Source organism: Dipodomys merriami, unplaced genomic scaffold, assembly GCF_024711535.1.
Source record: "Dipodomys merriami isolate MVZ:Mamm:240054 unplaced genomic scaffold, mDipMer1.0.p SCAF_8, whole genome shotgun sequence".
Classification (NCBI taxonomy): Eukaryota; Metazoa; Chordata; class Mammalia; order Rodentia; family Heteromyidae; genus Dipodomys; species Dipodomys merriami.
Window position 1 is genome coordinate 59,078,651 of NW_027206401.1, and position 15,888 is coordinate 59,094,538.

Genomic DNA, 15,888 nt, shown 5'->3' on the forward strand with positions numbered 1-15,888 from the left:
TAATATTTAAATCAATAAGAATGCTACATACTTAAAATTCCAGAAGGAATAGCAATTTTACCCTTATTATGGCTCCTTGCAATTATCTCTGTGTGTGATTTTCCTTAATAAAAATAAAGCATGGATTGTTAGTAAAGACTGGATAGTATGTAACTGTCCCCTGGTATCCATTTTCATTTTCTTCCTTTTAGAAACAATCCCCTGTGTGTTAAGCAGGGCAAAAAGCTACTCAGATGGAGACACTGTCGGCCATCTCTGCAGCTAGACAGGACCAGGGTGAGGTGGGTGGAAGTGCAGGTGCAACTCCAGATCACATTTCTAAGCACAGCTTGCCCGCTGCTTCCTCATTCCCTTTGTTCACTGGGAGATGAGACCACTCCAACCACAAACATGAGGGCTACAGTCCCAAATGGAGGATCAGCAAAACAGCTCGCCAGCCCTGGGACTACACACTGATTTTATCCACTACAAGAAGAAGAAGCGTCTTCTCTTATCTCAGCCCCCATATTGGGTGTCTTTCTCATTGCAGCATGAACTGGACTCTGGGCTGCCACTGGCTGAGGACTTTTTCATGCAGGTTTCTGAAGAGCTTTAGAAACATCAAGGTTACTTACCATCCTTTATATGGCACATGAGGAAATTGAGGCTGCAAAAATTAACACCACTGAATGTTAGCACCTGGATTCAATGAAAAAGCAGAGCCAACTCTAAGACCACACTCTTTCCACCTGGGTGCTGGCTCTGAATCTTCTAGTACAAAAACCAAATATTGTTAGCCTTTTAGAGTTAAGAATTACTCTCTGTTATTCTACATGATATCCTTTCAAAGACACAAATCAGCATGATTGGTTTGTTTTACACTGTGTGTGTGTGTGTGTGTGTGTGTGTGTGTGTGTGTGTGCGCACGCGCGCGCATGTGCGCTGGTACTGGGGCTTGAAATCAGAGCTCAGATGCTGTCACTTAGCTTTTTCTGCTCAAGTCTGGTACAATACAACTTGAACCACACATCTAATTCTGGGTTTTTGCTGGTTAATTGTAGATAAGAGTCTCACGGATTTGTCCCTCAGGCTGACTTTGAACCATGATCCTCAGATTTCAGCCTCCTAATAGGCATGAGCCTCTGTACCCACCTGATGATTAAGTTTTAATAACGGTACAGGCAGAAACACAGAAGATAGAACTAATACATCTAAATTATAAAACATAAATTAAATAATAAAAAAGAACCAAATTGTTTCTTTTTATACCATGGGATGGTCACTGAGACACTTGTAAGGTATAAAAATATTAAGCTGGATGCCCAGTGGTTCATGCCTATAATCCTAATACTCAGTAGGCTCAGATCTGAGGATCATGGTTCAAAGCCAGCCCAGACAGGAAAGCCTGCACAACTCTTCTCCAATTAATTACCAAAAATAGTTAGATGTAGAGCCATGGCTCAAGTAGCAGAGTACTACCCTTGAACAAAAATGATCAGGAACAGAATCAAGGCCCTGAGTTCAAAGCCCCAGGACTGACACATAAATATATATGTATATATATATATATATATATATATATATATATATATATATACTTATACTTATGTATATATATACACATATATATATACATATATATATATGAGATGCATTAGGCCCTTGAAATGTTTTCTTTGGAAATTTAAACAGTAAATATTAAAGATAAAACCCTCTTTAGATAACATGAGCTTACAGTGATATGGTATTGAAACTTTTTTCAATAAAGGTACAATACACACCCCTCTGAGTTTTACTCTACTTGAAATGGTACAAATTCAGATTAGCATTCATTTAATCTACAAAATTTAGCATTTATTTAATCAATAAAATTTTTCCTATGTAGAAGGCCAAAAATCTAAATCTGGGCAAATTCTTAAAAAATGATTTGAAAATGATCAGAGTTTCCTATTAAACATAAAACTTTGAGCAATATGTAAGATTTGTCTAGGTGAATAAAAGGTAACCTTTTAAGCAATTCCTGTCTTTTACCTCCAGCCTAGTAGAAAGCATAACCAGTCTCTGAAACATATGAAAAATGCAACATGAACCAAAAGAGTAAATCCCAAAGAATTTAATAAAATACACAGGATATCTGCATACTCAAAGATAAAGCACTACCTCCACTGCTGAAACTATACCAAGTCTGAGACCATTTTAACTTTAAACCTAGAGTTGGGTAGAAGTCATACTGCTGCACTCACCAAAGAAAGATGTTCTGATTCCTCCTCTTTGCTTTTGAAATCCATAATTGCCTGTGTTATAATGGAAAATTCTTCCTGTCCAAAATCTTCACTGGTTTGTACTCCCTTTGTACACAGGTCTGTAAAATCACTCTGGCATGCGGCTACCATGATAATTGAAAAAGAAGTTTTCTAATCTCATTCAACACTTCTAACATTTATTCAACTGGCATATACTTATCATCTAAATGAGATGACAGACATTTGACTCAGCTCAGTAAACTCATTTTTGTGTCTGGGATTTACTAACAGGTATATGATTTGGGAGCAATTCTTCCTGTAAATGGCCCTAAACTTTTACAAAGTTTATGTTTAAAAATTGTGCAATTCCTAGAAGGATTGTACTGTGCTAAAAATAGAGCAAGACTATCTGCATAATATAAAATATTGATGAATGAAATAATACACTCAATTTCCTCAAAAACATACTACCAAAACAAAGAAAAATAGATAAAATTGGCAAAAGAGTATCTGTTAAATCTAGGTAATGTATAAATGGAAGTTCATTACATCCTTCACTCTACTGAGTATGTTTATATATTTTCATAGGGATTTTCAAAATCATAGTAAGCAATTTTTTTAAGTTTTATAAAACATGGTTCTAGTAACCTTTCCTCATGTGTTAAAACTTACAAAAATTGAAAAACATCTAAAAATTATGAAAACTAAAATTAAAAAAGTAATTTATATATTTCTATGAGATTCTGCATTCTACTTTGAAATATTAATAAATAATAGCTATAATAGTTATATTATAACAAAAACTATACTATAGTTATAATATTGGTGTTTTAATAATAGTAGCTACCATACCATTCTTTCTTGGAACAAGTTCTTTTTCTTTCTTTAGAGAGGACTTGGGTGGACGATTAGAATATATATTTTTTATATCCAATTCTGTCTCCTTTTCCTAAAAATAAATCCAATACAATGAAAGCAAGTAAATTCTTGGCTTAAAATAAATCACCTTCATTTAGTCAACTGACTGACAACTTCCTTGCCAAATGGAAATATACTGAGTTCAACTTCCCTATGTAACTACCAAACCCAATACCCTTGGGTTAGGAGAGAGCAATGACTTCTCACTAAAGAAAAGCTACAAGTCCTGCCATTTTGGCAAGGGGGGAAGGAGGGGTGTTTAGAGGAGAGAGAGCAAATAAGAATAGATTTTAGTTTTCCCCACTCCTATCTGATAAAGCTAGGAACTCTGTCACTATCACCCAGGCTTAGAGACAAAGAATGAGTTAGGCTTAATGAGAGTTCTCAGTGATTGAGGATTTAAAAATGAGAGGCTGGGTGAGGTGAGTCACATCTGATTCCAGCCAGTTACAAGAGAAGGCATAGTTGGACTGTAGTCTGAGGCTGGCTTCAGGCACAAAACTGAGACCGTTACTGGAAAAATACCTTAAGCAAAAAGTGATAGATCACTTACTTAAACAAGTATGCCTAACAAGTCTAAGGCCAAACCATAGTTCTATATACACCTCACCCCCAAGGAAAATGGCCATGCCATAAAACATTGGTGTACTTTAGCATTTGGGGGTTATGGCTTTTTCTTTTTTTTTCTTTTTTTTTGGGGTCCGTTCATGGGGCCTGAACTCTGGGCTTGGGCGCTGTCACTCAGCTCTTCAGCTCAAGGCTAGCGCTCTACCACTTGAGCCACAACACCACTTCTGGCTTTTTTTTCATTTTGCTTATGTGGTGGTGAGGAATTGAACCCAGGGCCTCCTGCATGCAAGGCAAGCACTCTACCATTGAGCCACCTTCCCAGCCCCGGTTATGGCTTTTTCTGAGAATTGGATTAACAGAAAGAAATCTATGGAAGACATTGGCCAGGTATAGTGGCATATATCTGTAATCCCAGCTACTGAGGAGATAGAGGATTATAGTTTGTGGGGCATCATAGTTGGCTAGACCCTATCTCATGTCTATAATTGCAACTAGATGGGAGGCTGAAGAAAATGGTTAAAAGCAAAAGTGTGAGACTCTGTCTAAAAAGTTTTTTTTCTTTAAATTTTTTTGGGGGGTCTGGTCGTGGGGCCTGAACTCTGGGCCTGGGCGCTGTACTTCAGCAATTTAGCTCAAGGCTAGCGCTCTACCACTTGAGCCACAGCACCACTTCCGGCTTTTTTTCTTTTTGCTTATGTGGTGCTGGGTAATTGAACCCAGGGCCTCATGCATGCAAGGCAAGCACCCTACCACTGAGCCACCTTCCCAGCCCCTGTCTAAAATGTTTAAAACAAGAAGCTGAGGTATGATTCAAGTATTAAAGTGTTTGCCTAGCCAGATACCAGTGGCTCAGGCCCATAATCCTAGTTATTCAGGAGGCTGAGATCTGAGGATCACAGTTTTGAAGCCAGCCCAGGCAGAAAAAGTCCCCATGAGACTTTTATCTCCAGTAAACTACTCAGAAAAAGCAGAGTCCTAGCCTTGAGCACTGAGTCTCAGGGACAGCCCCAAGACCTGCAAAACAGAGAAAAATGTGCTTGTCTAGAAAGCACATGACCCTGAGTTCAAAATCCCATTCTGCCAAAAAGAAAACTACATAAAGTAGTGTATAACTTTGTATTAATTCTGTATGAAATTTCAACCATCAATGACCTCTAGATAAAATTAAGAATACCTGCCTTAACATAATTAGCTGATATGAATACTTTCTCTAGCAACAATGAAAATGAAGGACATTCTTAAAACAACTTTAAAAATAATCACATCTGAGGAAGAACATCAGATTATTCATTCATCCAATATAAACTCCAGTTCCTTTGAGGTTTTTTTCGGTTTATTTGTTTGCTAGTGCTTGGGCCTGAGTGTGTCTCTGAACTCTTTTGCTCAACCCTAGTGCACTATCATTTCAGCCACACTTCTGCTTCTAGCTATTTGCTGGAAATAAGACTAAGATAGATATAAGAAATAAGAATAAGATGAAAATTTTATGGACTTTCTCACAGAAGCTGGCTTTGAACCATAGTCCTCGGATCTCAGCCTTCTAAGCAGCTAGGATTATAGGTGTGAGCCACTGCCCCCAGATAATTCCTATAATTTCCTGCAGAATTTTCCCTTACATTTGTCTTATTGCTACACTATTACTTTGTAATAGTGATTATATTAACAAATCTTTTCTTCTAAGTACCAAAGATAACATTAGAATTCTGAAAATTGTATTATATAAACTTTTCAAACGTGAATAGCGTTTTAGAATACTGGATTTCTGTGTAACTTACACGGTGGGAAAGCTATGCAATTCATCAAAAGTTTACCTTCAGTTTGTGGTGCAGCCTTTGCAGCTCCTTTTGTAGAACTTTGTTTTCATCGTGAGCCACATACGCCCTTTTCCTCTCAGCAAGCAGCTGACGTTGAAAACTGTTTGTACTCAGCTCAAGGCTTTTTGAAAGTTCCTATATGTACAAAAGACAGAAAAAAGTTAAGCCAATATAAAATATATTAAACAGTGCTAGAAAGATATTTTGGATGATGGTGCACAAGAATTACAATAAAGGCTGAACTTTGTGGTCATGAACTTAAAGCCAGCCAGTAAATATGTTTACCAACCATCTAATAAGACACCAGTTTTTCATATTAGAAATACATTTTTAGGCATTTGTCTGAAACACATCTGTAGCTATTTAAATTGGGCGTCAAAGACAGCAAAAAGAAGAGTACAGACTTTTGGAAATCATGATGTGGGTATAACTTAACAACATGACAGTTAATACTATATAAGCATTCAAGGTACAGATTACATTGAAAAGAACTGCCAGAAAACAATAGCAGAAATTTCCATGGTCCAAGAGGTTTATCAAAGAATTTTAAATACTTTCTTCTAAAATCAGTTGTCAAAGTGCCATTCTTAACTTGTGAACTTACTTGCCTCTTACTTATGAAATATTATCAAATCACAAAGAAAAAATAAAAATAAAAGACAGTTGCAATTTCAGTACTATATGCTCATGACTGCCAACAAGGCCGTGGGTAATTTGAGACTTTCCCATATTTTCTTCAGTCAGCATCATAAATGCCTAAGAAGGTCCAGAGAGAAATGTCACCCAGAACTGGCCTCGTTCTCACACTTGCTTCTCTCCACGGCCTCCCTCCTCCAGCCCAATGATGTCCAAGCACATGCTGCTGAGAAGAATAGGAGGGAGCACTACACTGCGGGTGCTGATTCCTACCCCACTCCTGCTGGGCAGCACCTGGCCCACGCCACCGTCTGCTCACAGGACAAGTGCCCAGGCCTCTCCTGACCTCTCCTGCGGTAGCCAGTGATGGAACCATTACTGGTGAAAGGCTGGTCTCAACAGTGCTGGAAGAAGGCCTCATGACCCCGCAGAAGCCACCACTCCCACTGTACATGTAGTAGTTACTCAAGGTGCACTCCACACGCTCTGCAGTCTACCTCACACCACTTTGAAACACCATGTCCACAACAACACTGGGTCACTTCAACAACAGCACAGTATGCTGTGTCCAGATCTCATTTATCACAGGCAAAGAACCCACAAGGGGATTATACAGTGAAACATACTCAACATGGAAAACAAACCAATATTCCAAGACACATCTTCAGGAGAAATCCACTTACTATAAAGAAATATAGATTCTAGATGATCAAATCTCGACATAGGAGCACAAGAAATATGAGGAAACCATTACTATAGTGCTTCCTAAATATCATAACTCTTCAGTAAAAGGTTCCAAAGACACTGAAGTGGACAAAATGCCTGATAAAGAATTCAACTAAATTAAGTTTATGTTTGTGCCGGTCCTGGGACTTCAAGTTAGGGCCTAAGCACTGTCCCTGAGCTGTTTTTCTCAAGGCTAGCACTCTACCAATCGAACTACAGCTCTACTTCTAGCTTTTTGGTGGTTAATTGGAGATAAGAGTCTCCTGCCTGAGCTGGCTTCAAACTGTGATCCTCAGATCTCAGCCTCCTGAATAGGTGGTGTGTGCTACCGCCACCAACTCAAATAAATTATTTTTAAAATAAGATAAATAGTTGAATTCAGAAGGTAATGCTGGATATGAGTGAGAAAGTTATCAGAGATAGACAAATTTACAAAAAAAATAATCAGATCTCAGAAACTCAGGAAAAAATTATATCAAGTGAAGTAAGCCAGGCCCAAAGAAACATAGGTCCCATGGTTTCCCTTATTTGCAATATCTAGTGTATGTCTGAGTCAAGCAGAAAAAGGTCAGATAAGGTGATGTTAGGGAAATGAACCCTCAGATATGTATTCAAATGCTTTTTATCTTTCATGCAATTGTTTCTAACACATTTATAAGATTATTTCTTTGTTGCTTGTATGTCCCTCCCCATAGTATAACCCCTGCTTTCACTGTATTTGATGTCGGTATAATTTGTGGAGGGGAAGGGAAAAACAAATTGTTTAAATAGGGATACAGGTGGACCCATTGCAACAATGAGATGTACAAGTCGTTATGTTGAAAACGAACCTGACAACTTTTGTGGGGGGGCGGGGAAGAATGGATGTGGGGAGGGAGGAAGGATGGGAAGGGATGGGAAGGGGAAACAAAGGAGGAGGCTACAATGCTTGATAAGAAATGTACTCATTATCTTGCCCATGTAATTGTAACCCCTCTGTACAGTTTTTTCACAATAAAAAAAATCACAAAAAAAGAAATGTACTCATTATCTTGCCCATGTAATTGTAACTCCTCTGTACAGTATTTTCACAATAAAAAAAGAAACTCAGTTGAAAGCCTCAACAATAAACTAGACTATATAGAGGAATGTCTAATAGAGCTTGAGATATATCACACTTTTTTTTTGGGGGGGGGGTCCGGTCGTGGGGCCTGAACTCTGGGCCTGGGCGCTGTCCCTCAGCTCTTCAGCTCAAGGCTAGCGCTCTACCAATTGAGCCACAGCGCCACTTCCTGCTTTTTTTCTTTTTGCTTATGTGGTGCTGGGGAATTGAACCCAGGGCCTCATGCATGCAAGGCAAGCACTCTACCACTGAGCCATCTTCCCAGCCCCATATCACACTTTTGAAATATCACAGATATAGAAAAAAAGAAAAAAAAGGAAGAGTTTACTTATGATTGTTGAGACATTACTAGATGATCCAGTATCCATATAGCTAAAGAGGCGAACAATGAAGTTCAAATGTTACCAATATAATAAACCATCTGTGTATAAATAGATTAAATAAATAGACAAACTATATGTATATAAACAAACTGCTTCAATGAATTAAAAATAGGACACAAAAATACATTGTCCCTGGGCGCGAGTGGCTCACAGCTGTAATTCTTGTTATTCAGGAGGCTGAGATCTGAGGATTGTGGTTCAAAACCAGCCCTGATAGGAAAGTCCATGAGGCTTTTTTTTAGTATATATATTTTTATTGTAAATATACTCTACAGAGGGGTTATAGTTACATGAGTAAGTTAATGAGTGTATTTCCTATTGAGCATTGTTACTTCCTCCATCCCTTCCCTCCGCACCTCCCCAACTACTCCCTTCCCACCTCGAAGTTGTAAAGTTCGTTTTCAACATAGTGTCTTGTACATCTCATTGTTACAATGGGTCAACCTGTATCCTAATTTCAGCTTTTTGTTATTTCCCTTCCCCTCTCCAAATTAGGAAAGTATATAATGTTTCCCTGATTTGCAATAACTAGTATATGTCTAGGACAAGCAGAAAAGGTCAAAAGCCATGTACATATGACCATATAAGCTGATGCTAAGTGAAATGTATCCCAAGATAGGGACACAAGGGTTAATTTGTTCAGTTTTGTTAACAATAAGCAACTTAGCACAATGAAGCAAGAAAAGGAAATACAAGGGACAGCAAAGGAGGACATCAGATTATCCACTTATAGCTGACATGAGTCTATAGCTACAAAAACATGATGATTCCAAAAGCAGACCATTAGAACTGAAAGCAATCAAAACAGAAGCAGTTCTAGCACACTCCTGGTTCTGGGTCAATCCAGTGACTAAATAATAAATATGGAAAGTTGTTTCTAATTCACAGCAACATCAGTTAGATTATAAGGAACAATAGGAAAAAAAGAAAAGAAGAAAACAAAAACATATAAAACTCATGTATAGTTTTCTATAAACACCAATGATTTTGCCAAGAAAGAAATAATAAAAGTATTCACAAGAAACACAGATGGACACACTACCAAGGAACACACTTAACTAGGGAAGTGAAAGGCTGATATAATGAAAATTGCAAAATGTTGATGAAAGAAACTGAAGACACTAAAGGTACGTCTCCTATTCATGTGGACTGGAATGACTGGTTTACTGTTCTATGCCCATAATGCTCAAAGTGATCTAAAGAGTGAATGTAATCTCCATAGAAATTTCAATGACATTCTACACAGAAGCAGAAGGCAACATTAAATTCATATGAAAGCATAAAGGAGTCCAAATAGCCAAAATGACTATAACCAAAAAGAGCAAAACCAGAGCGATCACTAGTTCTGATTTCAAACCATATTAGAATCATAGTAACAAAAATACGATAGTAGACATGAATACAAACCCATAAACCAGTGAGTCAGAAGAGAGAATGTAGAAAAGCCCAGGCATCTACACCTACAGCCAGCTGATTTGTCTCAAAGGTGCTAAAATGTACATGAGGAAAAAGGCAGCCTCATCTACATATGGTGCCAGGAACACTGGATATGCAAATGTGGAAGACTGAAACTTGACCTGTATCTTTCATTCTGTCCAAAAGAAATCAACTCTAAATGACCCAAAACCTTATTATTAGAGATGAAAGTCAAAAATTTCAGAAAATTAGTAGGGAAACACTTCCAGATAGGCAAAGGGAATGATTTTCTTGGTTGGAGGCCAAAGCATAGGAAACAAAAGTAAACACTGACAAATGGAGTGCAAGCATTCTCTTTTCGTTTCCTGGCCGTCACAGTGAGCTGCCATGCTTGCTCTGTTCTGCCCTTCCTACCATGATGGATGAAACTGTGGCCCAGATAAATCCTTCCTCCTTTTAAGGTGCTCCATTTGGTTATTTTGACACAGGGACAAAAAGCTGACATAGAATATTGGGATTAAAGAAGTAAGCAATTGCTTCGAGTAAACCTTGTTGTCTTTAAACCTTTGGAAACTGGTGTTGAGAAAAGTTTGGAGAAGCATGCTGAAAAAGAAAGCCTACCTGTCCATGGAGCTAGCTGGGGGGGGGGGGCTGCCTAGGAGCTCAGAATGCCAGCAGAAACACAATGAAGTGTGTCCATGCAGTGTCAGATGGCAAAGAGGACTGTGTTGGGAATTGTGCTGGGAGCCATTAATGCCACAATAGTAAGTTACTAAACTTATGGAGGCTCTTGGAGAGACTGAATGCATTTTGCCTTGTGAGATGGACATACACCTATTGGGAGCCAGTGGTGAAATTTCCTGGTTGGATTGAGAAATGCCCAGAGAGTCATAAAGCACACACCATGGTGTGTCCGCGAGGACATTCCAGAGAGGATGAACTAAGGGGGAGACCTCCCCTCAAGGTGGGTAGCACCACCCTATTGACTAGGAGCTAAATGGATTAAAGGGGAAAGAAGAAGAAACCCAGCTCAGGTAAGCAATCTCTCTCTGCTGACCTCCAGAGGTGAGCGGCTATGCTTTGCCAAGCCCTCCCTGCTCTGATGGACTGAAGCTCTGAGGAAAATCAATCCTTCCTCTTTTAAAAATATTGACAGATGGGATTTCATCAAACAAAAGTTTCTGCACAGCAAGGAAAAAGAATAAAGAGAGTAAAGAGACCACCAAAGACAGTAAGCCACTCATCTTGGCAGATGATTAAAATCCAAAATATACTTTTTAAAATTCAGAAAACTGTAAACACCAAATAGTTCAGGTAAAAATGGATATGTGATCTGAGTAAGAAGACAACTTCTCAGAAGAAGAAATAGAAATAGCTAACAAATGTAAAAAATATTATCATTATGCACCAAGGAAATGAAAATCAAAACCAAGTATCAGGGCTGGAAATGTGACTTAGTGGTAGAGTGCTTGCCTAGCATGCATGAAGCCCTGGGTTTGATTCCTCAGTACCACATAAACAGAAAAAGCTGGAAGTGGCACTGTGGCTCAAGTGGTAGTGCTTGCCTTGAGCAAAAGAAGCTCAAGGACAGTGCCCAGGCCCTGAGTTCAAGCCCCAGGACTGGCAAAAACAACAACAACCAAAAAAACCCAAATATCATCTTACCCACTTAAAATGATTATTATCAAAGAATCAAAAAGCAATACCTGGGCCCCAGTGGCTTGCGCCTGTAATCCTAGGAACACAAAAGGCGAGGTACACAAGAGGACTATAGTCCAAAGCCAGCCCAGGCAGAAAATCCTGCTAGACTCTTACCTCCAATTAACAAGCTAAATGCCAGACAGAGGGCCATGGCTCATGTGGCAAAGTGCTGTCTGGCCCAGAGTTCAAACCCCAATATCAGCACCCAAAACAAAAATGAATAAACACATCCAGTAACAAACATTGGTAAGTATATGAATAAAAAAATGAACCCCCATGGATACTGTGAAGTGAAATATAAATGCACTCAGCCACTATGAGAAACATACAGAAGATCCTTGAAAAACTAAAATTAGAACAGATGAACCACATATCTGACTCCTGGCTGTATATAAAGTTAGATTACAAGAGTGACACGTATGCTCATGTTTACTGTGCCAATGCTGACAACAGCTGAGACAGGGACTCAGCCTAGCTACCCATGGACAAGTGAGCCGATGAAGGCATTAAGGTACACATACACAATGCAGTGTTACGTAACCCTAAAGAACAACAAAGTCCTACCATTTTCAGGAAATAGAACTGGAGTCCATTATGGCAAGAAAAATAAGCCAGATTCAGAAAGGCAAGGATCACATGTTCTTTCTAATATGTGGAAAGAATAACAACAACAACAACTCTAGCAACCTGAAAGTAGAGAGTAAAACAGTGATTACTAGAGACTGAAAAGCATCTAAAGGAGGGGAGGAGTGGAAGAAGGGTGGATGGATATAATCAATTCATAGTGTAGGCATATACAAAAATATCACAAAGTACAACTAATACGTTAACAAAGTACATTTTCAAAAACTTAATGACAACACATACAAAAATCAGAGGTAACATCAAGCATAAATTACTTCAAGTAACTATAATGAAATGTAAGAATAAGTGTATTTATAACTAGTACATGAAATAAATAAGTAGGATAAACAAAGCCACAACAGCAAAAATCCAAATAAGTATTAAATCCAGGAGTCAGGAGTAAAAATATGACAAATGCTTAGAAAAGAACTCAAAGAATTGACCTTACTGTTATTTATTCTTTATTAACAAAGTAACATTTGACATTTGTTAAAGTTATGTCTATATACCTCAGTCATAGCAATCCCAGCTCAGTGTTGTAACTCAATTCTGAAAACTTGGAGCGGACAGAAATGCGAGGCCTGGACACTATCTCTTACCCGTTATAAGAATGCTTCCCATGGTATTACTAGAAGGTGATGGTTCAGCCTCTATACAAATACTTCTAGGGGCAGGAAGCTTAATTATTCAAAATGTACTTACTGCACTGACAATTTCAGTTACTAGGAAATTCTTCCTTATAAAGGACTAGAAATCAGTTTCTCAGTAATAGTCATTAGGTTTGTATTGCCTCAGAACAACGAAAGCAAATGTATTTCTCCATCAAATAAATGGAGTTAAATTTTCCTTTGAAAATGTCCTGGGCTCCATGTCTATTTAGTTGTTTCTTACATGCCCGTCTATATGACATCCCAGTTGTCCTGTTGGCTAAATGACACTTCATTGCCTGAAATTTTAACCTGTCCATAGATGAGATCTAACCAGTACAATTAGTTGTTATTACGACTGAGGACCAGGGCATGACCCTATTCCATAAACTGTTTTTCCTTCTCTGACTTTTTGAAGCAGCAATATGATTTTAGTATATAAAATTTTATACTTTTTATAACTTTATACTTTTTCAAGCCAAGACTTGAAAATAATTGCTACCCATTAAATACTTTTTTCTTTTAAAGTGAGGACTTAATTTGATTAAATATCTTTTTGCTTGTCTGGGGCCAGATTTTGAGTCTGGGAGATCAATTAAATCTTGCTCTTGTTATCTGTCCATCAAGTTAAGTTGTCCTTCCTATCTTTGAACCTGTCACAAATGCCCCAATTTCACCAATCCGGCCATCCATTCATTCTTCTAAGAAACACTAATTCTGCCAGACACTGATGGTTCACACCTTTAATCCTAGCTACTCATGAGGCTGAGATCTGAGGATCACAGTTCAAAGGCAGGCCCAGCAGGAAGGCTGTAAAACTTTTGCTTTCGATTAACTACTAAAAAAGCTGAAAGTGGAGCAGTGGCTCAAGTGGCAGAGTGCTAGCTCTGAGCTCAGAAGCTCAAGGACAGCACCCAGGCCCAACACACTGAAAAATAAAAATACTGAAAGAAACATTATTTCTATGTCAGATACACTGTCTAGTGTGTTCCTATGAAACATTATTTCTATGTCAGATACACTGTCTAGTGTGTACCTATGTATACAGATACATAGACATATACACATATTTATACATGTATGCATGTTTAGGACATTAATCTTTTATATGACCCTAAATCCCTACCTACATTAAAAAAGGTAAGACTCATCATATTATGTGATGTACTTACACAATATTAGTTGTTTTTTGTTTTTGTTTTTTTTTGGCTTGAACTCAGGACCTGGGTATTGTCACTAAGCTTCTTTGTGCTTGAGGCTAGCACTCTACCACTTGAGCTATAGTGCCATTTCCAGCTTTTTCTAAGTAGTTGGAGATAAAGGTCTCATGGACTTTTCTGCCCAGACTGGCTTCAAACTATGATTCTCAGATCTCAGCTTCCCGAGTAGCTAGGATTACAGATGTGAGCCACTGGCACCCAGCTAATATGCAGGTTTTTAAAAAGCACAAAACTGATTTTGTTTGTTTATAGTGTTTTAGAATGCTATGCACAAAGTGCTGAAACACACTTTTTGGTGAACAAGCAGTGTTTCTAGCAATGTGCACAGTACACTAGCTAACAAATGTTAACTTGCACAGGTAATGGTAATTTCTCACAGTGATGGTCTTCTGGGAAGGGGTCTACAATAGGGAGGGACACTGATATTTCATCACCAGCCCCTCTGTGTTATTTGAATTTCTTTCTTTTTTTTTTTTTTGGGTCTGGTCGTGGGGCCTGAACTCTGGGCCTAGGCGCTGTCCCTCAGCTCTTTTAGCTCAAGGCTAGTGCTCTACCACTTGAGCCACAGCGCCACTTCCGGCTTTTTTTCTTTTTTCTTATGTGGTGCTGGGGAATCGAACCAAGGGCCTCATGCATGCAAGGCAAGCACTCTACCACTGAGCCACCTCCCCAGCCCCTGTTATTTGAATTTCTAAGCTCCTCTTTAGTGCCTGTATTACTTCTTCAACAGAAAAATTACCTGAACGATATTAACACAAAATTGCTTTAACAATTGTTCTGAGTGAGTAGTTTCCAACGTCTCTCCAAATTTAATTTCTAAAATTATTTTAAACTTTCTTATATCACTGATCTCATGATTTTACATGATAGATATACACAGAATAAAAAAAAACAGAGTCAATGCTTGCAATGATAACAATTAGGATATAAGTAAATGATGTTATTTACGAAAACTTTATTTTTTAACACTAGAAAATTTTCATCTCTCTAACATTAGACTAATTTTCTTGTTAGGAAAGGAAATGCAGGTTTACCACTCTAAAAATATTCTGTGTATGTAAAAGGCTTAAAGATGTGTCTTTAGACCTCAGATTTCAGAATGAAAACACATCTCATAAACTATACCATTTACTTCTGCAGAAGAAGCACATGAAACTTGGAGGTTAAAAGACAGGCAGGTTAAAAGTAAGGGCAGGACAGGAGCAGAGCCAGCCTGCTAGTCTAACCTCATTATTCTGTCCTAATTAGCTCTCTAGTTAGAAATAGCACCAAAGTGGCAGATGTAGACCAATACCCTCCTCTAGAGGGAAGCATGGCAGGGAAAGGTGAAAGGAAACTGACTGCCATGCCCATGTGAAAAGGGAGGACAGTGCTCACGGGCATCTTACTTTTGGAAATGTTTACACTGAGGAGAAATGTGATTTTGCTAATAATAAGCACTAAGCACAAACTTGGAAGAAGCTCGTGGAGAATCTGGTTGCTTATAGGGGATCTATAAGAAAAGAAAATTCCACTCAAAATGACTTTCACTGCCCTGATACTGAGTTCTGATAGGTGAACCATTTCCTAAAGTCCTTAAATATTTCTAAAAAAAGGTGAGTCTAAATAATTCATGCGTTTCTGACAAGGTGATTTTGCTGTGTCAATTTAATGTTTAAAAATAGTTGGACACTTTTTTTGGGGGGGTCCGGTCGTGGGGCCTGAACTCTGGGCCTGGGCGCTGTCCCTCAGCTCTTCAGCTCAAGGCTAGCGCTCTACCACTTGAGCCACAGCACCACTTCCGGCTTTTTTTTTTTTTTGCTTATGTGGTACTGAGGAATCGAACACAGGGCCTCATGCATGCAAGGCAAGCATTCTACCACTGACCACTGAGCCACCTTCCCAGCCCAGTTGGACACTTTTATGTACT

General features: G+C 38.5%; 1 protein-coding gene across 3 annotated transcripts in view; it reads right to left on the reverse strand.

The window, feature by feature from the left end:
- LOC138818940 (lebercilin-like) overlaps window positions 1–15,888 on the reverse strand; it is a 49,212-nt gene that overhangs the window by 4,416 nt on the left and 28,908 nt on the right. For 2 of the 3 annotated variants that reach the window (XM_070010076.1, XM_070010075.1), the window contains 3 exons: window positions 5,522–5,659; window positions 3,075–3,171; window positions 2,223–2,365 (listed from right to left, as the gene is read on the reverse strand). In XM_070010076.1, the coding sequence (XP_069866177.1) occupies window positions 2,223–2,365; window positions 3,075–3,171; window positions 5,522–5,659 (378 nt within the window). Of the gene's footprint in view, window positions 1–614; window positions 647–2,222; window positions 2,366–3,074; window positions 3,172–5,521; window positions 5,660–15,888 lie in introns of all 3 variants that reach the window. The other variant, XM_070010077.1, reaches the window with a different exon arrangement.